At 42.7% G+C, this 24,939-nt stretch overlaps 1 protein-coding gene across 2 annotated transcripts in view; it reads right to left on the bottom strand.

Annotated features, from left to right (window-relative positions):
- Positions 1-4,016: 4,016 nt before the first annotated feature.
- The window catches only part of NEURL1 (neuralized E3 ubiquitin protein ligase 1), a 291,834-nt gene continuing 270,911 nt past the window's right edge, over positions 4,017-24,939 (bottom strand). The window contains exons 4-6 of one of the 2 annotated variants that reach the window (XM_040437455.1): positions 11,570-12,250; positions 8,017-8,163; positions 4,017-6,098 (exon numbers count right to left, since the gene is read on the bottom strand). In XM_040437455.1, the coding sequence (XP_040293389.1) occupies positions 5,857-6,098; positions 8,017-8,163; positions 11,570-12,250 (1,070 nt within the window). In that variant the 3' untranslated portion in view covers positions 4,017-5,856. The remainder of the gene's footprint in view (positions 6,099-8,016; positions 8,164-11,569; positions 12,251-24,939) is intronic. The other variant, XM_040437456.1, reaches the window with a different exon arrangement.

The following is a 24,939-nucleotide window of genomic DNA, read 5'->3' as shown; positions in this document are numbered from 1 at the left end:
ATATGAGGCAATGTTTCATGTTTCAACAAGCCTTGGAACAGGACAAAGATACGACCAACTATTGGGGTGAGCTGATCAACATTCACCTGTGTGGATCATTAGATATCACTGAGATGACACGTCAGTGATGTCATCAGTGACATCACATTTATATGGATTACCCTGCAAAAATCATCCAAAGCTTAGGTGATAATTAACTAATCGCTGGGGAGCTGACTGCACGTGATGAGAATGATGGGTCCCAGAGTCCCCCTGAATGGAGCGGTAGTTCACACGCCGGCCAACCAGTCCATTCCCTTTCCTTGGGCTAGCAGAGCATTGTCTATGTTAACCTACTAGGACTAGGTAATAATCTTTTTCCTGGAATGAGACTTTTAAAACTTGATTATGCCATTTATAACACGTCATCAATTATGTCATTTGACTATAGTTTGCCTCAGTCATACTACTTGGACCTGGTGACATCAATGTGACATAGTGTCAATGATGTCACTAGTTCCAGGTGTATAGTACACCATAGGTTCTTAGGTGCACTGGGAGATTTTTTTTGAAACAAGCTACCTGTGTACCATAGTAAGTCTTACAAATAATACATTACAGTCATACTGTACTGCAAACCCCTTTCGGTTTTTCTAAAATTCAAAATGGCTTACAAACTTTTACTGGAACAGTCAGGTAATACAGAGGCCGCAACATGTATCCAATGTCTCTTTGTACTGTAGATTTATGTAAGGCCCAGGTAAGGCAATCCACCTTATCTTATGCTACTAGTTACTTAGTTGAGCACATTTCTAATGACAATTGTTTCTAACTACCTTTAAATGCTACATGAAAAAGAGGGATGTTCCACGACTAGGATATAGGATTTTCTGCTATTCAGATAAGTACTTTTATGGTCTGCAGAGCTTGCAGTTTGATATTATTCAGCAAATATCAGTGTGTGAAGGTCAGACCTATCATCTCCACTGCAATAAAGTCTATATAAAGTGGGTGGGATGATGCGTTTTACCCCAAAAGAATCCACTTTAATCCATAATGTTATACCCTTCCTACAGGTACTATCCAAACTGTAGCTCCCCAGCTGTTGTAAAAGGTCAACTGGCCAGCATACTTTACCATAGACAGTAGAAGACATTATTATAAACATGACCTGCCCATAGTGGAACCAGCCAATTTGTGAGCCAAGGCAATAGACTTGATTGGATTGTCGGCCAAACAATTTGGGTTAGGTTTACATCTCCGCTAGAATTTCTATTTTTCTGTTCCATCCCAGGAACAGAAAAACAAAAATAATGATACTGTCAGATCTGTCAAATGATAGGCACAAATGGTCCCTTTAAGTGCAATTGGGACTGTCGGGTTGCTGTCATTTTATAGGAAAAAAACCTGCTCAGCATGCTGCACTACTTTGTCTGGAGTTTTTGATGGAGCCTCCAAATCAGATATTATCCAAGCCTTAGTAAATAAATTACTGTTAGGTTCGTTCTCACATACGTCAAAGAAATCCGGCAGGTGCACCACATTGACTATAATGGAAAGTGGCAGAGATCTGCCCGCTACGCAGCATATAAGCCGGGATTCGACCTGACAAAAAACGTTGCATGGAGCAATTTTTGTCTGGCGAAATCCCCGCTGCATCCCATTATTGTCAATGGGGTCCAGTGGGCATGCAGCACTATCCAGCTTTGCCGGATTTGGAGAACTGTGTGAAAGTAGTCTTAGTCATTTTAATCAATAATTGCCCCAAAACATTGGTGACCAACATGATTTTTAGACATTGAGTACAATTGTCCATGTAAAATGTTTTTGATTTTACCCCTATCCTATGAGATTATGTTTGACTAAAGGTTTTTAAGAAAAAAGCCTTCTTATTTAGAAGTTATCGCCTCACATTATTCTTCACTAGTTACTATAAAGTCCTAGTCTAAGGTATTGTAGGGTTCTGGCTTATTTTCATGTATTCTGGGCATCAATTGGGCAATTCTTTTGAAATCTCAACTAGACCAGCTACATTTTTAAGATGCCTTCTTGCATGTTCAATAGTAAAGATGGAAAAGATTAAAATAATGGAGGCGATTGTCTGTTGAAACCCATGTGTACAGGAAGAAGGTTATCACTTTGAGACTGTTTCATAAGGAACCTTAGTGGAATCTGAGGGCAAGGAGTAGATAGTTCTGTTTGTGTTTGGTCATAATATTTGGATCTAAGTGTACCGGAATGAAACGGCACATTCACATTTTGCTTCTCTGAATGAATTTCTGAAGATAATAGTGAATGATGTCGGGGGTTAAAATAAGCCTTTTCGGAAAAGCAATCTGGGATGAAAACAGGCATACAATGCATTACAGTAACTACTCTGCTCAAGGCTATTGGCAAAATATCCTCCTTAGAGAACAAATAAACCCACAGATTTAAATAAAAAATACTCTTGAATGGTCTAGTAAAACCATTACACATTCCAGACTCATGGCTGTCTGGGATAACCATTGATGTCTTATTGCAGTAATATCCTTTTGTTTAACAATTATCAGAAGCGTAGTTAATAAAAAAAAAAATCTAAAAATGATGTCTGAATTAAAGTGTCTACATTTTTTTAAATCCTTTTTATACTTGTCTAGATATGGCTCCTTTCCTTTTACCAATTTTGAAAACCAGGAGACACCATTGAACCTTGCACAGGACTGTAACCACATGAAAGCCATGAACTACAGAAATGTAACAATGGGAGGGCTTTATCAATGCATAAAAGGGGCTTTCCAAAATTCTGATATTTGTGACCTATCCTTCAGATCGGTTTGAGGAGGCCGCAGAGCTCCAGTGAGTGCCGCGGCATCCTCACAGCCTACCAAGCACAGCTCCGTATGTTGGATATCGGCTGTGCTTGATATTGCAGCACAGCCACATTCACTTGAATGGGACTGAGCAGCGCCTTGGCCACATGACCGGCGAATGTGATGTCACCGACCTAGGCAGAAGCTTCGGCACTCACCAGACACTGTTCAAATAGTTGTTGGGAGTTGGCCCCCGCTGATCTGATATTGGTGACTTATCCTGAGGAAAACCCCTTTAATCTCAGCTTTATGGCATAAAGGTTCTTTATAGCCAAATGCCGTGCATCAAATTTACTAGTATTTTCTATCCCTTTCCTCACTACAAATATTTAGTACAAGGTGAAACCATATGAAGACATGTTAAGAAACACGAGACATTACTCTCACAGTGTGGTGCACCACTTGGACAGAGCACCAGTCTTAGCAAACATGCCCCAATGGGCAGGGACGGACTGGGAACTTAAAGAGGCCCTGGAAAAAAAAAAAGCAGCCCAACACAGAAGGTGGGTCAATACAAGTAGATAGGGCCAGCATAAGTAGGCAAGGACAACAGAAGTAGGCGGGCCAGCAATGCCATAGTGCAGCACACAATACTGTTGGCCTTGCCACAGTACTTAACTGTATGACTATCCTGAGCATGGCGGTACAGTTGAATTCAGAAGTGTACCCACAGCGGTTGGTCAAGTGCTCAAGTACTTGATGCTTCTACACTAATTAAAGGGGTATTCCCATCACAGACAATGTGGGAATATACCTCTGGGACCCACACCTACAATGAGAACGGGGCGGCTCGGCTATTTCCATCTGCCCCATAGAAATGAAAGGGAGCAGGGGCCGCGCGTGCGCTGTGCACTCCTATTCACTTCTATGGGAGCAGCGGGGAGTAGTGCTTGGTGGTGGATCGACCCCGGATTCCTCCAGCCACAGCTCTCCCTGCTCCGTTCTCATTGTAGGTGCGGGTCCCGCACCTATCAGACAATGGGGGCGTATCCTAGCGATATGCCCCCATTGTCTGCGATGGGAATACCCCTTTAAGTCTAAGAGAATTCGATCATTATGTACCCAGCCGTGAGATGGGCTCAGGCGGCCCTCTGGGCATCGGCCCACCGAAAAATTTCCCTGTAGGATCTATGGCCAACCTGCCCCTGCCAATGGGTCGCATGTATTTTCCTTGGTCCTCATAAAGGACATTCAATCCAAAAAAAACTTGATTCTACATTAATCAGGTTTTCAGAAAATCAATAACCACAGCCTTTAGGGTATGTCCCCACAGGATGGATTTGCATGCAGCACATCCACAGCTTTCTGCATGGATGCATAAATCGTCATGCAGTGCGGATTTTAAATCTTAGTATGTTAAATTATGCTGTGGATTTCCGCTGCAAATTTGAAAAGGATAAAATTTATGGCAACCCCGCAGCAAACTCTGCAGCAAATTCGCATGCAACAAATGCAGATTTTGCTACAGGTTTTTAAGGGGACAGTCTCGTGTGGCCATACACTTAAAATGTACATTACCACAATTTAACTTTAGGAATTAGTACTGCTCACCTTCTTTTTGTGATGGACTTATATATGTGACATTAAGAGGAACTTTTTGAAAATGTGTACTTGACACCTGCCCAACTTCCAGGCTGAGTTACTTAGTCATACATAAATTCATACACAGTGCCAACTCAAAAAATATATTATAAATTATACATCCACAGGTGAGCAGTATCAGCATACATCTGGCCTATCAATTACTGACTACGTTTTTGTCACATAATCACATCTATTCTGTAGTACAAAAAAAACAAAAACTAGAAAGTACAAAAAATTGATAAAAGACTCCATCCGCCATCCTCATACAGCAATTAAAACAGTTACTAATTAAAATGATTTGGTCAAAGTAATTTTTTGGGAAAAGTAGCTCGTGTTTTTCTGATTTCTATTTCGTATTAAAGGGGTTGTCCGGGACATAAATATCGATGTGTTACTGTATCCTAAGGATAGGTCATCAATATCAGATTGGTGAGGTTCCAACTCCTGGCACCATCACCAATCTGCTGTTGGCAGGGGCATTGATTGTCACATTCATCGGTCACATGACCTTACTGCACCTCAGTCCCATTCAAGTGAATGAGACTGAGCTACATTACCAACCATTGCCACTATACAATGGACGGTGCTTTTCTTGGTATACTATGAACAGCTTACAGAACTTGTCTGAGTGCATTAGTTGGTAAAAGCCCTGGTAAAAGGAGTCAGAGCCAGAACCGATCTGGCGTTGATGGCCTACACAGGGGAGAGGTCTTCAATGTTTAACTCTTGGAAAACCCCTTTAAATTCCCCAATTGTTTGGTTAGATTAGGAAAAACATCAGCACTTCAGGGATGATAAGTAACTTGGTGAAGTGGGACACAAAACATTTGTTTAGTCGCAATTACCCTATTGTTCATCTACCTTTTGCTGTTTATGAAAATGGATTGTACAAGTTACAAGAGCAGCACAATACACTTTGTAATAGAGCAAAGCTATCACATATTTAATCTAAATATGTACCACTATTAATTTTTGTTGACATAAAAAACATTGGTATACCCACTATGGCTCAAACCTCGCTACGCGGTAATTTTCAACACAAAAAGTTTCCATTATCTACACCTACACACCATGAAAATATCATTGTCTCTTCTGACAAACTTTTGAGAACGTCTGGTGGTATTGCTTAATATTCTTGGTTATAATAATTGGCCTCCAACTGGATCTCCAACTTCTTTCAATATGATTGCCAGATCTAAATTCAGATTATGAAAAAATCCAAAAGCTCCAGTGATCCATATCAAACTTCCATACAAAGTATTCAAAAGAATGATGGATGACCACAAGACTATGCTTCCCTGATATCTTGTTTTCCAGAATCGCTGACTTTAGTGTTTGAAACATTATGGACACTGTCAGATTTAAGTGCATTTGAATTCTTCAAGATTATCTTAAAAAATTGTAAAAGGTTGCTTTAGATGAAAACAGCTTCTTGATTGCCCTAACTGCTGCGATATGTCTTAATGATGTCTTTGATGATACGTCTGCAGATAGGACAACAGGCATTGTTCATCTTCTTAAGTTTCAGGCCACATGTGTAGCACAAACACATATGTCCACAAGAGTAGATGACCGTGTCCACCAGGTTTTCATAGCAGATGGTACACTCATCGCTCCAGGATCCTGAGACAGATGGTGAGATCGGTGACTCGGGCATGCTCACTGGGGAGTTTGGAGCTGTTCCTGTATGGGAATTTTGTAGAGAAACATTACAGAGGTTACTACTTCAGTCAATAGTACATTTCTCTAGTACTGCATGAATATATTAAACTACACCCTTAAGTCACAATTTCTCAGAAGCCATTAGAAGTCAAGTCTATTACATTCTTTAATTCAAAGTTATAGAGTTTCTTATCTTTAAGTTATGACTTATGAAATACATGAACATGTACATTGGTGAACTATCATATCATAGATGCCTTAACCTAAAAGGTTTAAACATTATTTTTATCTAAAAGGGGGAATACTGCATTGTATTGAAGGTAAATGAAACCACTTTTTTTATTTACATTTCATTCAATTCAGTGGAGAGAGAAGAGAAAGCCTCTGCCAGGCCCTTCTGGTGGTGGCTTATCTCCAGGGAGAACAAAAGGATTGGGCAACAATATTCATTCTCTTACCATCATCTATCAGGGAAGAGTCGAGAACTTCCAATACACATTGGATTGTCATCCAATACTCTAATGTGTATGGGGGCCTTAAGGGTCCTTTCCACGGGCCAAGAATCTGCCAGATAATCGCTAACAAGCATTCATAGGAATGCTGGTTAGCGAATTATCTAGCAGTGTAAGGGTGCCGCCGATTACCTGATGTACGAGCGAAACGCTTGTTCATCAGGTGATTGAATTGTTGGTGTAGGCACCTAAATTGCCATGGTGTCTAAAAACGCTCTGCTGCCGGCAAACAATGAGTCTGTATGGGCTAGAGCAATGGCTGGGAATGAATGGTTCCTTCCCGACAATTACCTGAAGAATTGTCCCGTCTAAAAGGACCTTTAGTCTCAAAGATAAATAAAAAGGTAAATAAAAACATATTAGCTTCCAAATTTTTTTAAAAACACTAAACTTGCTCATTAGGAGAGCTGTCCCTAGTATGCCCTAGCTGCAACCTACCTAGTTAGGGCATCCGCCCTGATAAGGGCAACCCGAACCTCTGTCCTTACCACACACACTTATCAGACCTACAGGGGTGATCTAAACATGGTGTATAGTTACATGTCATAGTTTTATTCCGTCCGCTCTCGGCATGTTTGCTGTGCTGCCGCCGGAACTCCCACGCGCCCCTATTATAGTCAATGGGGCCGGAGCGGTAGTCCGGGGGTACGCGTGCACTAGCGGCAGCGCGGATCCGACAGGCTGTTGACCCGCCGATACAGCCTGCCGGAGTTCCTTGCCGCTAGTGTGAAACTAGCCTAATACAGATGAAAAAGGACATAAGTCCATCAACTTTAACCAAGCGATTGGTGGGCATGTGAATTTTAGAAAAGGGGAGTGAGACCCTGACTTGCCAAACGTGTATGTGCAGTGGCATAACTACAAATGACTGGGCGGCCTCCCAGCAACTTCTTCACAACCCCCTTCCCCTTTGCAACCCCTACTCATGTGGCTAGTCAAGATCGCTCTCTCAGACCAGGCCCGGGAGCAGCTCCACCAGTTTCCAACACATATGTACTATATGTCACTGTATATACGGTCATTGTATATAATGGCATTGAGGGGGCCCTGAAAATAAAATCTTTTAGTCTTCCTCATGGGTGGACCCCTTCTGAGTTCGGGCCCCAAAGCGGCTGCTTCCCTTGCTTCCACTATAGCTACGCTCCTGAGTATGTGTACTCAATGGGGAGAGAGGAGTATACTGATACATGTATGGGAAAAAAAATATACAAATGGGTGAAATAATTAAAAGTTACGGATTGTTCAAGCAGCAGAATGTCCTAACACGTTTCTCCCATGATTGGTAGGTTCATTACCCAACACTATGCAGACCCAGATACACAAAACCAAACTGTCATAGCGCCATCTTAGCAAATGCTAGTTTCCAAGCAAAAGGGTATTTAAACAAATAAGAAGCAAAATATTTCTAGTTTATAGTCAGCACTCACCATTTATAGAGTTACACAGGCCTCCCGGGCCACTAGTGTTTAGCACCGGATCGGAGCTGCCACTGAACAGGGCTGTTGGGCTGTTTGGTACTGATGTTGGAGAGCTTGGAGTTGATGGCTCTCTGAGATCAGTTGCTAGTGTGGATCCTGAAAAGAAAAGCAGCAGATTTATTATTTAAATACTTTTTCAGCAAAAACCCTGTGGATATGCTATATTTTTGACGGGAATACCCATCAAAGTCAAAAATTCTAATTTCTTCAAGGGATCCTGTCAGGAGAAAACCCAACAGGCTCCCTCATTACAAACAGCTATGATGCAGCACTTCATTGGAAACATTTTAAAAATGAGCTGAGAATGGGGAAAAGCTCGCTTCTAGCTTTGTCTATAGGGAGAAACCTATCAAACTGAGCCAGGTGAGGAGAAGTCGGCAAGGCTCCATGACTCTTCTTCAAGTTCCAGTCTCATTTTTAAACTATGTTTTCTCTGAAATGTAGAGTAAAACACAGCAGGAGCATAGCTATAGGGGGTGCAGAGGTAGCAGGCGCTACCGGGCCCAGGAGCCTTGTGCGCATAAGAAGACACCAGTATCATAGAAAGTGCATGCTGGTCAAGTTACACCTCTGGCTGGAGGGAAGGGGTTAGGTCAAAAATGTGGCTGCAGGAAGGCTATGTGCTTCCCTGCCTTTTGGCCACAAAGCACAGAGGGAAGGGGGGCCCAAGCTGAACTCTTGCACCAGGGCCCATGAGTCTTTAGCTATGCCCCTGTGTCTAATGATGGAACCTGTCTAATGATGTTGCGTATGTTTCAGGTGGCATGGTTCTCCTGACAGGTTCCCTAAATTAATTCTAAAATCAAACTGGTATCGTAGCACCTTCTATATGAGCCTCTACACAGACATGGGAAACACCAAAAGGCACAGTACAATATACTATAGGTATATATTATAGGTTTTTGGACAATTGGCATTGGAGTCCAGCCTCAGATACTGTCTGCATTTATCAGCTAATATGATTTCATACATCCACTATAAACACCATAAAATAAGGTACTTTTATGCAGTATCATCACCTACGTATATAATTAATATAATATGTCATTTGTCATGTCACCCGCAAATCCTTCCAGTGGTGTTTCCAGTAGTTGACTGATATTCACGTGAAAAAAGCGTCTTTGTGAGTAATCCAAAGCGGCAACTGGTCCAATGAAAATGGAATCAGGACAGATGGATCATATTAGACATGGCTACACAGGCGGTGTCTGCCATATCCCAGTAATCAATCATTAACATGGGTAACACGTGCATACTGACAGACCATGACACGTATGTTCAGACCAATCTCATGCTTGTGTATGTTGTATGTTAGGCTGGTGACAATAATCGTATTTAAAAAAACGTCACGACTCAGGGTTGGTGCCTCCATTGTAACCACTGTGATAGTTTCCATATATATAAGAGGAAAACAGTAGAGTTTATAACATCTCTGACATTGGGGACAGGTGGGGACAGCTGCTGTTGCCCACAGGTACCACTCAGATTGCCCAAGCTACGTTCTTGTTACTCTTGGCAGCATCATTTTGTCCTTGCAGTAACGTTTACACCAGTTTATATAGATGTCAGTGAAAACTGTGAGATACTGGATCTTTGTTGTGGTCCTGGTGAGCGTGGTCACATCCTGTCTCATGCATGTCTCCTCCACAATATTGCACGCTAAATTATGCTTTTTCACATTTCTACCCCCCCAGCTCTCATTTTACGAGTTTTTGACCAGTATCGTGTTATCAGCCTTCATTATCATCCACTAATTCCTGTAACAGACCCTGTACATAATATAAGAAGGGGACTGCATTATTAAAGTGATGCTGCAGAGCTCTCGCATACTACTCACTGCTGCTTGTTGATAACATAGAAACATAGACTGTGTCGGCAGATAAGAACCATTTGGCCCATCTAGTCTGCCCCCAATATACTGAATACTATGGATAGCCCCCGGCCCTATCTTATATGAAGGATGGCCTTATGCCTATCCCATGCATGCTTAAACTCCTTCACTGTATTTGCAGCTACCACTTCTGCAGGAAGGCTATTCCATGCATCCACTACTCTCTCAGTAAAGTAATACTTCCTGATATTACTTTTAAACCTTTGCCCCTCTAATTTAAACCTATGTCCTCTTGTAGCAGTTTTTCTTCTTTTAAATATTCTCTCCTCTTTTACCTTGTTGATTCCCTTTATGTATTTAAAAGTTTCTCTCATCTCCCCTCTGTCTCTTCTTTCTTCCAAGCTGTACATGTTAAGGTCCTTTAATCTTTCCTGGTAAGTTTTATCCTGCAATCCATGTACCAGTTTAGTAGCTCTTCTCTGAACCCTCTCCAAAGTATCAATATCCTTCTGGAGATATGGTCTCCAGTACTGAGCACAATACTCCAGATGAGGTCTCACTAGTGCTCTGTAGAGCGGCATGAGCACCTCCCTCTTTCTACTGGTAATTCCTCTCCCTATACACCCAAGCATTCTGCTAGCATTTCCTGCTGCTCTGTGACATTGTCTGCCTACCTTTAAGTCTTCTGAAATAATGACCCCTAAATCCCTTTCCTCAGATACTGAGGTTAGGACTGTATCACTGATTTTATATTCTGCTCTTGGGTTTTTACGTCCCAGGTGCATTATCTTGCACTTATCAACATTACATTTTAGTTGCCAGATTTTTGAAGTTGCCAGATTTTTGACCATTCCTCTAGTTTTCCTAAGTGGCAGGGTTTTGTCTTTACTTACTGACATTTTGTCTTAAAGGGGTTGTCTCACCTCAGACATTGAGGTCATATCCTAGCCATATGCCCCCGATGTCCGATAGGTGCGGGTCCCACCTCTGGGATCCTCCCCTATTTTTTGAACGGAGCCTGCAATATCTGAGGTGAGACAACCCCTGTAAAGAGGTTGTGCAGTGGTGTAATATTGATGACCTATCCTCAATATTAGATCGGTGGGGATCAGCTGTTTGAAGGGTTAGCAGTCCTTGTGCTTTCTCTTTCAAGTTTACCTGCATGCTGTAGCTTTTTTACTTTATTTTTTGGCTCCCCCTTCTAGGGAGCTTGAACATTTAATCGTTTAAGTGCTTATACCATAGACTGCAACAAAATACTTTTGCAGCCTATGGAAAAAACTTACGTTTCCTTGTGTAAAAAAATTTGCAAACCCTGTGTTTCCGAGAAGTGCCATAGCAACGGGGGGGACAGTGCCGATACCCTCGGCATATTTATTTTTAATGCCAGTTTTCTGGCGTAAAAGAAAAACTGAAATCGACGGCAGCTCGGAGGTGCTGTAGATTTCAGTCTAGGCGCACGGACTGCCAGAGGATGCGCCTAATTTATGATGAGGCCTGTACCGGTCTATGATAAATATTTGGATGATGATCGAAGGACAAGTTTTCCTTTGCACTAGTTTTGATAAATCTTCCCCCTTGTTTTTCTGAACTAGAGACCAGGTCTTATTAGCAGGGGGCTTAGGGCAGGGCTTGTATAGATATTAGAGGGGATCAAAATAAATCTCTTACCCAGTATGCGTATCTGCATGATGGCTCCATGTAGACCAAAGAACATCCACAAAGGCTGTGAGCAGTCCACACAGACCTGCATTCCAGTACTGACACCATTATGACTCAAATGTAATTCTCCTTCTGTGTTTATCACAAACCCCAAGATGTCCCCGCTCTGAAGAGGAACCAGCACTCGACAGACGGCCCAGAACTCCTTTCTGTCGACCAATGACTCTGGATTATAGGGAAGGTCACTTGGTCTCAATGTGCTGGGATCACACGACGTCACCCCATAAGACAGATTACCGGACCTTGATGAATTTGATTTGTTTATCTTGACAAAAATGGTTTCATTTATTCTAAGTGATCTATTGGTAAACACTAAAGTCCGTTCCTCTCGGGAGTGCTCCAGCCTGGCCACGGTCTGGTCATCTAAAGTCTTGATATGGGCGCCTCGGAGCGGATGAAAGCGGAGATCACTCTCCAGCTGTGATGGAAGTAAGTGGGAATGCTGTGAGTTGAGAGAGTTCTGTGGAATAGGGCACATCGCTGTCATGGACTGAAAGTTTTCTTCCTGCAAATTCAGGTCACACAAGCTGATGGACAGGCGACTGTCTTCTGTTTCTCTTCTTAGGGATGGGCGGGGGATGGCAGTAAAAGACCTTGGCCGGACACAGTCAGGTGGGATGATGTCACTGTCTGTCAAAACAAAACAAAAATTGAAATGATCAAATTTGTTTTCCAAAAATGCACATATTGTAAAAGTTATGGATTTGTAGACATCTGTAGAGAAACTCAAAGACAAGTACTAGAGAGAGAACGTATGTAAAGCTTTGGAGCACCACGTGCAATTTATGTGACAGGTGAACGTCGGCTATGAAGGTGCGCTAGGGCAGAACGACGGGCTACAGTGGTGCAGCTCACCTCCAAAATCACCCAGGGGGCTATCAGACGTGTGTCTAAAACAACAGTTCAATGAACCCTACTGCGTATGGGGCCGAAGGATGTTTACTGCATTCTCTGGGCCCACTCATCCATGTGGAAGGAGCTCTCAACCGATTTGGATATAAATCCATCCTTGCAGATCACGCACACCCATACATGCTGATTGTCTTCCTTAGGATGGACGGGATATTCCAGCAAGACAATGCAACAAGTCACACAACTAGAAATGTCCGCCCCCTAATTCTCCAGACTTGAACCCAATTGAGCATCTGAGGGACCACTTCAATGGTCAATGCCTCTTAATAAATTAGGCGCATCTCTGCCCTGCCACATGCCAGAAACTGAAGTCTACAACTTTTGCCACTTTCTGGTGTCGAGAAGCCTAAAAATTCGCCAATTTTTATGCACAAATGACATTGTGCCATATTTATTTTATGATTAATACAAGTAATTACTGATATGTCAGCAGGCTTAGACTGGCCCACCAGAGTATCAGAGTATCCTCCGGTGGGCCCAGGCTCTGATCCCATAGTGGGCCCCAATGGCCCAGGAGAAAAAAAAACATGTTGAGCTGCCTTTGGAGCCAGTTACCCTTGCCACTAAGATCTGTTTCTTTGAATCAAAATCTAATAAACATTATTGATGATATAGGGATGGGGCTCTAAGAATAATTTCCTCCGGTGGGCCCCAGGAACCCCAGTCTGACACTGCCTGTCAGGAGAGCTGATGACTGAATTGTAGGACATTTTATACATTCACATACATACATTGGGGGAGATTTATCAAACTGGTGTAAAGTAGAACTGGCTTAGTTACCCCATAGCAACCAATCAGATTCCACGTTTCATTTTTCACAGCTCCTTTGGAAAATGAAAGGTGGAATCTAATTGGTTGCTATGTGCTATGGGTTACTATTTTACACCAGTTTGATAAATCTCCCACATTGTTTTCAGGAGCTTCTTCTAAAATGCTGATCGGTCTTGAATTCATCCGAAGTTACATTATTACCCTTGAAAAAAAAAAGGGAAATCAGTCAACTGAAATTGGAGACTAGAAGTTAGTCTCTTATAACGAGACGCTATCCAGATAAGAGCCAGGTATGTTACACGCTCAATTAAATGAAGTCTGTTTAATGTGGAACTGAACATGAGCCTCGCAGCTTGGATGTAAGAATGTTCCCAGAATGTAATCTTAAATCTCACAATGTTCTGTTTTATTAGTGCCTGGCAGGCTCCTCGCTTTGTCCCTGGGATCTCCTCATTGCTAAATTTTCAACTTGAGACCTCACATTTTTTCTGATGACTAAGGCCAGGTTCACATCAGCGTTATGTATTCTGTTATGGCTTTCCGTTATAACATAATTATAATGGAAAATAACAGAATCCATAAGACGGAAGTCAAAATGGAAGCCTTAAACAGGCATTCTGTTTTGATCCGTCATAATAGAAGTCTATGGGAATCATAAGGCTCCTTTCAGACGGGCGAGATTTCCGCGCGGGTGCGATGCATGATGTGAACGCATTGCACCCGCGGTGAATCCGGACCCATTCATTTCTATGGGGCTGTGCAGATGAGCGGTGATTTTCACGCATCACTGGTGCGTTGCGTGAAAATCGCAGCATGCTCCTCTTTGGGCGTTTTCCATGCAACGCAGGCCCCATAGAAGTGAATGGGGCTGCGTGAAAATCGAAAGCATCCGCAAGCAAGTGTGGATTCGGGGCGATTTTCACGCACGGTTGCTAGGAGACGATCGGGATATTGACCCGATCATTATTATTTTCCCTTATAACATGGTTATAAGGGAAAATAATAGCATTCTTAATACAGAATGCATAGTAAAATAGGGCTGGAGGGGTTAAAAAAAATAAAATTTTATTTAACTCACCTTAATCCACTTGTTCGCGCAGCCCGGCTTCTCTTCTGTCTTCATCTTTGCTGTGCACAGGAAAAGGACTTGTGGTGACGTCACTATGCTCATCACATGGTCCTTCACATGATCCATCACCATAGTAAAAGATCATGTGATGGACCATGTGATGAGCGCAGTGACGTCATCAAAGGTCCTATTCCTCAAAGAAGAAGACAGAAGAGAAGCCGGCTGCGCGATCAAGTGGATTAAGGTGAGTTAAATTATTTTTTATTTTTTTTAACCCCTCCAGCCCTATTGTACTATGCATTATTTTCCCTTACTACCATGTTATAAGGGAAAATAATACAATCTACACAACATCTAACCCATGGGTACCAAACATGCTGATTTTTCTTACGTGGGTGCAAAACGCATTACAATGTTTTGCACTGGCGTGAAAAAATCGTGCATTTTACCGCGACGCACCCGCATCTTATCCGAGCCAAAAACATGACGCCCGTGTGAAAGAGGCCTAACGGAGCCATCTGGTTCCCATTATGCAAGACGGAAAACAAAGTCCTGTGGACGGGACTTTTTTGTCCGTTCTGCATAACGGGAACCAGGACGGATCTGTTATGATTCCCATTGACTTCTATTATGACGAAAAGCAGAACGGAATGCCTTTTAAAGGCTTCCGTTTTGCATTCTGTCATAATACAAGTCTATGGGCAGCATAACGGATCCGTCCTGGTTTCCGTTATGCAGGACTGGACTCCTGCATAATGGATCCGTTATGCTGCTCATAGACTTGTATTATGAAGCATCAAAACGGAATGCCTCTTAAAGGTTAACTGTCACATTTAGATCCTAATTTCAATTTTCATATATGTAGTTACTAATAACATGATATTCCAGAATCAGTTACTATTAGACTGACTTACCCCATATTTAATAAGATTCAGCCCTTAGCAACCAGTCTGCATAAAACTGCAATCTCACTATTCAGTTAAGATGGCCGCCACTGCCCTCACCCTGAGGCTAATCCCGCCTGCCCTCACTACCCGCAATGCATTGAGCTCCTCACATGCACTAGCCAGTAACAATAGCCCCCCAAAAGTGTCAGTAACCAGAGCCCTCCCCCCTAAAGGGTTAATCTCCTGCAGCACAAAGGGGTCCACATGTTGCTTTCATTTATACACTGAGCAGATGGCAGATCTCCCTTCCCTGTTGTGCGCTGGTTCAACACTGCTTTCTCCAGCTCTGCTGAGTGAGGGAGCGTCTGCCAAGCGCAGGGACAGGGAGAAGTGCACACAGCCCAGGCACTGTTCTCAGCTGCTGGGGAGGACCTGGCTTTAATCATTTACTTACAGTCCCTGGCTGTCAGTAATGTGAGCCTGCACGCTGCGTGCTCCGTCTATCAACACATTGACAGACCATGCCTAGCAACCCTATTTTAAGCACAGGTAAAAGTAAGCAGTACAGGGAACAAAAATGTGGAATTAAGGGGTAATTGAATACACAGTGAAAACTTGAAATAGGGCCACCAAGGTGATGTTATAATGGAAAGCCATAACGGAATCCATAACGCTGATGTGAACCCACCCTAAGCAGTAAAGTGACTGCAACATAAACACACGGGGAAATGGAGAGTGTCCAGTTGCTGAACTACAACATCCATCATCTATAGGAGCCTGCAGCATAGACCGAAAAAGGGTTGTCCACCTCTGGACAAGCCATTGTCAATGTCCTTTGCAGGTATGTCCACCTAAAGAGGGAAACGTAGGAGTTATCTGTGTCTAAGACGGAAATAGGCAGTTTGTGGCCTTCCTCCTGCCATGAAATGACAACTCTCACCATGCTCTGGTGGAACAATTAGTCTCACAGCTCTATCATCACCTTTAGCCACCCCTTAAAGTTTTTCTTTTTAGTCACTTCATGTAGAGAAAGCTAATACAAGGCACTTACTAATGTATTGTCATTATTCATATTGCTTCCTTTGCTGGCTGGATTAAGTTTTCCATCAAATTATACACTGCTCGTTTCCATGGTTACAACCACCCTGTAATCCAGCAGTGGCGCCCGTGCTTGCATGCTTTAGCAAAATATGTCTGCCTCTCTGGTGGCCGGGACCGTGGGAGCTCACATAGGCCGGTGCTTTATTTTATAGCATGAAAGCACGGCCTGGTTTTCCACTTTAAAAATCAATTACCGAAGTTATTCAACAAAGTCACGCGCGACTTTGTGAACAACTGACTTCGGCTCATCGCAGCGCATACATTTTAATACTGTACCAATCTCTGTACAGTATTTTTCTGAAATTTTGAACGAAGCGACTTCGGATGACGCATCCAAAGCTAGCTTCGCTGGAGACTATTTAAAAATGTAGAGTTTTTTTTTGTGGGACAGCTCCTTTAAGAGAATATGTATGAAGAGGGCAATCACTGCATTGCAAGTGTTAAAAGGTAACCATATTCTACATGTTGAGAGTCTAGTCTATAATTTATTGGAGATCTACATCTGTTCTACCAAAGGCTGGAAGGATCAAGCCGTATAACAGATACCAAATGGTACTGAAATGTCTTGCTAATTTGTTTACTAGCTAGATTGAATGCAAACTCTAGTCATAGGGTCTATAAAAAGATCTCAGTCGGGGCCATTTAACTCCATTTAATCATGTAGTGTCTTCAAAGCCGAATAAAGAGGCTATTTATTACATGGAGCGGATCCATGGAGCTGTATTACTCTGAGCTGCTTCTATTCTTACCCATGAAATGTCAGACACCAGCCCCAGAAATACAGTGAGTGCAGCATTTCACCCTTTATTCTCTCTAGGAGGAAGGTCCTTCACTGCTTGGACAAGGAGACAAAGGTCGTGTGGACAATCCATCAACACCGCCGACTGCCATTTCAAACAGATCTGAGGTGCCTTCATATATTATTCACGGACACTAAGCTAACGCCAAAAATAATGATCTAAGTCTATACATCTGTCTTATATGAGAATTTGAACATTTAAAAGGGTTATCCCATGACTGATGTAAAAAATGAAAATGAGACATTATACAGGACACGACAACCTCTTTCTAAGAAAGCTAGAACCAGCCCTGGACCTCACATGGATCCAGAGATCTCCCCATTCATTGCTCCAATTGCTCTGCTAGCTTATCTTCAGCCTGGCAGCTCAGGGGTTGTGTCCTTTCTGCTACAGCCTTCTCCCTACAGCTTCTAACAAAACGTATGCCTGATGGCAGTTGAACTGAGCATGTGCGACCAGCTCAGTGAGACGGAAAAAACATAAGGAAAATAACAAACAGCAGGTAGCGCTATACAGGTACATTTTATTGAATTGCTCACTGGCTTATAAAATTTTTAATTGTACGCAATTATAAGTGTTCAGACTCAGGTGCTGGTTTGAAAAATGTAGAATATGTTTTGTGACACAACTGCTTGAACTAAGGAAATGAATTATTTGCTTCACCATGGCACCCAGCTTTCCTGATTTAAGGGGTTGTCCACTTTGCACAACCCTTTTTTTTTTTTTTTTTTTTTTTTTTTTTTTTTTTAGAAAGGATTCCCTTCCCACACAATAAAATCAGGGGGTGATCAGTGATCAGCTGTAATCTACTGCACAGGCCGGCAGCAAGTGTTTATTTGCAGCGACACCACAGGGGAAAGGGAGTATTGCACCCTGCTCAATTAAATCACTGGACTGTCCGTCCAATGCATGGACAAGTTGAGTCCTCCAGAGTGATAGCTACTCTTTGGGGAGATTTTATTATAAAAATAAAATTTAAAAATTTCACATTTTCTTGCTTGTATGTTGATGTACTTTGTGGCAAACTTATCTAATGTTGCGCATTGTTTGTTAAATTTGGTGCATCTGTAAACCTAACACTCTTTTCTAGAAATGCTACTCCACTTTTTTAACACCACCTCCCCCACTAGAATGAGTTTGCTCCTTCTATTCAGTGACTAATCTAGATTGAAATTATTTAACATACTGTAGCTAACCAGACCCACTTCTCCTCCCACATTTCAAAACTTATGCAAAATGTTGCAAAATTTTTGACCAAGTAAGGGTACTTTCACACTAGCGTTAAAGTTTTCCGGGGGCTCAATACCGGAAAAAAACGCTTCAGTTTTGTCCAAATGCATTCTGAATGGAAAGCAATCCATTCAGGATGCATCAAGATGTCTTCAGTTCAGTCCCTTTTACGGTATTTGGCCCGGAGAAAATACCGCAGCATGCTGCGGTATTTTCTCTGGCCAAAGTTCCAGAACACTTGCCGGATTGCTGGGTCTGGCATTAATTTCCATTGAAATATATTAATACCGGATTCGGTACAAAGTGTTCTGGAAAAACTGATCCGTTCGCCCGGTCTACGCATGAGCAGACCTTTAAATCTGTGAAAAATATGAATACCAGATCCGTTTTTCCAGATGACACCGGAGAGACGTATTGCAATGCATTTGTCACACGGATCCGCATACGGATCCGGAAACAATTGCTATCCGTTTGCATACGGATTTCCGGATCCGGCAGGCAGTTCCGGCAACGGAACTGCCTGCTGGAATCCAACAACGCAAGTGTGAAAGGGGCCTAAGCCCAACAAGTTTGAGAATTTTTGAAGCCAAAATTCTGGAGTGCAGGGGTGGATAGATTCCCTCCTTTGTAGCTGCTCTCTGCTCCGGCTTATATATGGGGTCATCAACAGGTAATAATGAGAATTTCATACCATGGTACTAAAATAGGTATTATAAACAAGACAATCCCTATAAGGTGAGCAAATATAACAAAACATGATTTTGCACAGTTAAGCCAGTCATCTAAATCTATTAAAATATAACATTCTTGTCTGAAGAAGTTGTCCAACATTTTGATATTGATGGTTTATCATCAGGATAGGTGGGGTTCGGACACCCACCACTGCCATTGATCCACTACTTGAAGCAGCCACCACCCTCCAGTCAGCGCTGCAGCGTCCAGTGCCATACATTGTAGAGTGGCTGTGCCCATGCCCATTCAACTGAATGGAAATAGAGCTGCAACTAGGCCATGTGACGTCATTGGCATAGGAAGAGGCTGCAGCGCTCACTGGGGTGCTATGACCTCCTCAAACAGCTGATCGGCAGGAGTCTTGAGGATAGGCCTTCAATATCAAAATCTCAGACAGCCCCTTTAATCTCACACCAACTACATACAAAGATATTTTACCAAAACTGTAGTGCTTTTCTCACTGAAATTGTTCCAAAGTTAGTCAAAATCCTCAAGATGTGTGCTGTCATCCTCTGTTTCACTAACCATAAATACAACAGTCACAATCTTGAATGATTTCCATCAGATCACTCTGACCAAAATCATATATATACTCTTAACATGCGGTGGCATGGTCTCCTAATCCTCCAAAGCCCAGTTTCAGATGGCTGTAATAAAGCTGCAGTTACACCACCATACACGTCTTCTCACTTTTTATATCAGCTTGGAATATCAAACTAAGGCTCGGACTGACAGTAAAATCCTTATTTCAAAATACTGTATGTGCCCATATACACACATACTGCACATACATATTTACTAAATATACATGCACGTGGCCTCACTACTACTAGAAATACATTTAGAACAATAGCAGAATGTCTTGCAGCTCATGGTTTCTGGCTCTCCACGGCTATTCTTATCTAGGAGTGTTTACATATAAACATGAGTCCTCTGTTGTTAGTGCCTGCTCTTAGGTAAGCTGCTGTGATATCACAAGTGTATTTCAGCCAGGTAAGCTCCTGTGTAGGGCCGCAGTAAACGATTATTTTAGTAATGGAGTATTCTACCAATAATTTTTTACGATTAATCGAGTAATCTAATAATAAAAAATGAATTAATAGACTGTTTTCCTTTATAAGAACTCATCAGACCCCCTGCCATCAGTCCCCAACACGCTTCGTTCCCCCGTGCGATCAGCCAAAATGTATCAGTTACCCCCAGTGCCATCATCTCCACTATCCCCCAGTGCCATCAGCTTCCTCCCCCCTGTGCCATCAGCTCGTTCCCCTAGTGCCATCAGCTCCACTATCCCCCAGTGCCATCAGCTCTCCCCCCTTGCCATCAGCTTCATTCCCTCCCCTAGTGCCTTCAGCTCTCCTCCACCCCAGTGCCTTCAGCTCTCCCCCATCCCAGTGCCATCAGTTCTCCCCGTGCCATCAGCTCGCCACCACCCCAGTGCCATAGGCTTGCAACCACCCCAGTGCCATCAGCTCGCCCCCTGAGTGACATCAGCTCGCCCCCCTGAGTGCCTTCAGCTCGCCCCCCTGAGTGCCTTCAGCTCGCCCCCCTGAGTGCCATCAGCTCGCACCCCTGAGTGCCATCAGCCCGCACCCCTGAGTGCCATCAGCTCGCTCCCCTGAGTGCCATCAGCTTGCCCCCCTGAGTGCCATCAGCTTGCCCCCCTGAGTGCCATCAGCTTGCCCCCCTGAGTGCCACCAGCTTGCCCCTCTAAGTGCCATCAGCTTTCCCCCCTAAGTGCCAGTACTTACCTTTCCTGTAGGGGCGCCGCTCCACAGCTCCTCCGCCTTCTCCCCGCGCCGTCCTGACGTCACACAGCGTCGGGTCATAATGCACGCATACATGCACTATGTCCGGACGATGTGTCAGGGCTGAAAGTGCAGCGTGGTGCGGGCCGGCGGGTGACCATGGAGCGGTGAGTTTTAGCAAGCATTTCACTCCCACTCTGTGGTCACATGACACAAGTGAATCCTCGATGCCCAAAATTTGCATCGAGGATTTTTTTGTGTCGAATTACTCGATTCAATCTAACTATAGGTCAGTAAGCCTGACATCAATAGTGGGGAAATTAATGGAAACCATACTTAAGGAGAGGATTGTGGAACATCTAAAATCCCATGGATTGAAATATGAAAAACAGCATGGGTTTACTTCAAGGAGATCATGTCAAACTAATCTTATTGATTTTTTTGATTGGGTGACTAAAATAATAGATGGCGGAGGTGCAGTAGACATCGCTTATCTGGACCTTAGTAAGGCTTTTGACACTGTCCCACATAGAAGGCTTATCAATAAATTGCAGTCTTTGGGCTTGGACTCCCATATTGTTGAATGGATTAGGCAGTGGCTGAGGGGCATACAACAGAGGGTTGTAGTCAATGGAGTATATTCAGACCATGGTCTTGTTACCAGTGGGGTACCTCAGGGATCTGTTCTGGGACCCATATTGTTTAATATCTTTATCAGCGAAATTGCAGAAGGCCTCGATGGTAAGGTGTGTCTTTTTGCTGATGACACAAATATTTGTAACAGGGTTGATGTTCCTGGAGGTATACACCAAATGGAAAAGGATTTAGGAAAATTAGAGGAATGGTCAAAAATCTGGCAACTAAAATTTAATGTTGATAAGTGCAAGATAATGCACCTGGGACGTAAAAACCCAAGAGCAGAATATAAAATCAGTGATACAGTCCTAACCTCAGTATCTGAGGAAAGGGATTTAGGGGTCATTATTTCAGAAGACTTAAAGGTAGGCAGACAATGTCATAGAGCAGCAGGAAATGCTAGCAGAATGCTTGGATGTATAGGGAGAGGCATTACCAGTAGAAAGAGGGAGGTGCTCATGCCGCTCTACAGAGCACTAGTGAGACCTCATTTGGAGTATTGTGCGCAGTACTGGAGACCATATCTCCAGAAGGATAATGATAATTTGGAGAGAGTTCAGAGAAGAGCTACTAAACTGGTACATGGATTGCAGGATAAAACTTACCAGGAAAGATTAAAGGACCTTAATATGTATAGCTTGGAAGAAAGACGAGACAGAGGGGATATGATAGGAACTTCTAACTACATAAAGGGAATCAACAAGGTAAAAGAGGAGAGAATATTTAAAAGAAGAAAAACTGCTACAAGAGGACATAGTTTTAAATTAGAGGGGCAAAGGTTTAAAAGTAATATCAGGAAGTATTACTTTACTGAGAGAGTAGTGGATGCATGGAATAGCCTTCCTGCAGAAGTGGTAGCTGCAAATACAGTGGAGGAGTTTAAGCATGCATGGGATAGGCATAAGGCTATCCTTCATATAAGATAGGGCCGGGGGCTATCCATAGTATTTAGTATATTGGGCAGACTAGATGGGCCAAATGGTTCTTATCTGCCGACACATTCTATGTTTCTATGTTCAGCCCTATTCCTTCCTGTGGCATCAAAACTGTGTTTCAGTCAGGATCAGGTCAAGATTTAAAGGGAGTGTGTCAGCACGTTTTCATTAATAGAAGTACCAGCAATACCCAACAATGCTAACAACATTCTAAACATACCTGTATTTCTTTTGTGATATATATATATAAAAATGTACAAAAAACTAATTTTAAAGGGTTTGTCTCACGTCAGCAAATGGCATTCATCAGGTAAAGAAAGTTAATAAAATACATTTACTAATGTATTGTGATTGTCTATATTGCCTCCTTTGCTGGCTGGATTCATTTTTCTATATCATTATACACTGCTCGTATCCAGGGGTTATGACCACCCTGCAATCCAGCAGCGGTGGTCGTGCTTGCACACTATAGGAACAAGTGCTCTCCTATGCGTACTCCTTCAGTCTTGGTAATCAGAGAAGCTGGCGCCTTTTCCTATAGTGTGCAAGCACGACCACCGCTGCTGGATTGCAGGGTGGTCGTAACCCCTGGATACGAGCAGTGTATAATGTGATAGAAAAATGAATCAAGCCAGCAAAAGAGGCAATATAGACAATCACAATACATTATTAAATGTCTTTTATTAACTTTCTCTACCTGATGAATGCCATTTGCTGACATTAGGCAACCCCTTTAACTTCTCATTGAAAATGGCTGCCAAGTGCCCAGCCGGGAAGACTTTGATTTTCAAAGTGTCCAAGTGCTCCTCCCCAGGCTTCTTCTCTTCTCTCTGACATCGCATCGATGCTACAACTCTCGCGCAGGCACCCTCTATTGTGCTCCCATCGCCTGTGCAGAACAGCTTCCTGATGTGATCGCCCACAGAAGGGAATGTACAGCCTCTATCCCCAGGTCGCTTTTCAGTAGAACACAAAAATTGGTTAAGCCTCAGCCATTCACTAGCAGCCTCAGCCATTCACCGCTGTGTTCTCTGCAGGATTGCTGTCAAGATTTTTTTTTGCATATTACAGAAACAGTGCGGCCAATTTTATTTTGTCTTTTTTTTTTCTCACGTATTTCAAGGTTTCGGGCCCAGTCAAGGAAATGGTTCCAATCACAAGAAGAGAAATTTAGTAGGAATGCAATGCTAAAGGTTTGCCAAACGTATATGTAATATAGCCTGTGGATATGCTTTAGGATTTGCCCACACCTTGAATTGAATATAACTGAATGTACAGTATGAACTGTTTGCTGTTTTTAGTGCATATCGTATGTTATCAGCAGTCGGAGCCGTGCACGTTCATGTTTTCAGCCCTTTTTATATATTTTTCCTGTTACTGGTCCAGTCATTATTAAATGTCCCTGCTTATAGGAAGAAACCAATTAGAATATAAAATGTTTCTTTGCAGATAATCCCCGCAATACAAATGATTTTCTGTTCATTGGAAACATCTGTTCTCCTCGCCAGTGTCCACACAAACAGAGAGAATGCTTTAAAGGAGAAGACAAAGGCTCAGCAGCTGAGGGTCGGGCCGGCAAGATAAACGTGTACCTTTTGTTGGCATTTTTGTGGTTTCTAGGAGACAGGCTCCCACCACCTTTGTCACTATGACACACACTCTTGGACGGCTGTTTCCATGGCTATGCACGTACTCGATGAGATTGAGGTTTTCATCCCTCCCATCTTGCCTTCTAAATTTTCCACTCTCGTTCTCCAGTGCCATGTGCTCGGTCTGCATGAAACGACTCTTTAATATCCACTCCTGTAGCATCTGCCGATTTTACTTAGTTATATTTACATAAAAACACACAATGGCACACACCCATGGCATTTAGGGGACCAAATAAATATTAGGTGGCCAATACCAGACACAGTGGTGAAAAGGATGACATCATCGTCAGATGGTAACACTCTCCTGTAGGAGCTATTCCCAACTAGGGGTTAAGTTTCCCCCAGAAGACCTATCCATTTTTACAGTAGGGATAGCAAACGGATTTAAATCTGCCCATATGCCAGAGAAGAGTCTGCCCACTCAAAGCAGACTTTCCATACTAGAAAACTGCAGAAGGTGGATGGGAGCTCATGAGTAAGCCAGACTCCTCCATGGTAGTGCTTGACTATTCTCCAGCGTGGGTTGCCAACATTATACAGTAAGTTCTGGGAAACCACTTTATAATAGGAGGTTAGTGACAAAACACTGAATTTAGCATATCTGTCACTACTTTATGCTGCACAACATCAACTGGATGACATGTTCCCATTAATGCCCATTGCATTAAGTAAACCATATGTAAAATTGGCACCTTTTCACATTTTGTTAGCATATGGGTAATTGTTGGCCACTATGTTAGGTACTGGTTCAAATAATAGACAATATGACCAGTAAAGATTCAATTGCGTCACCTAGAGTCAAAGGAGTTTTCCAGGCTACAGATATTGATCAGAATATCCTTAGGA

Source organism: Bufo bufo, chromosome 6 (genome assembly GCF_905171765.1).
Source record: "Bufo bufo chromosome 6, aBufBuf1.1, whole genome shotgun sequence".
NCBI classification, from domain to species: Eukaryota; Metazoa; Chordata; class Amphibia; order Anura; family Bufonidae; genus Bufo; species Bufo bufo.
This window is presented reverse-complemented; position numbering and strand designations above follow the sequence as displayed.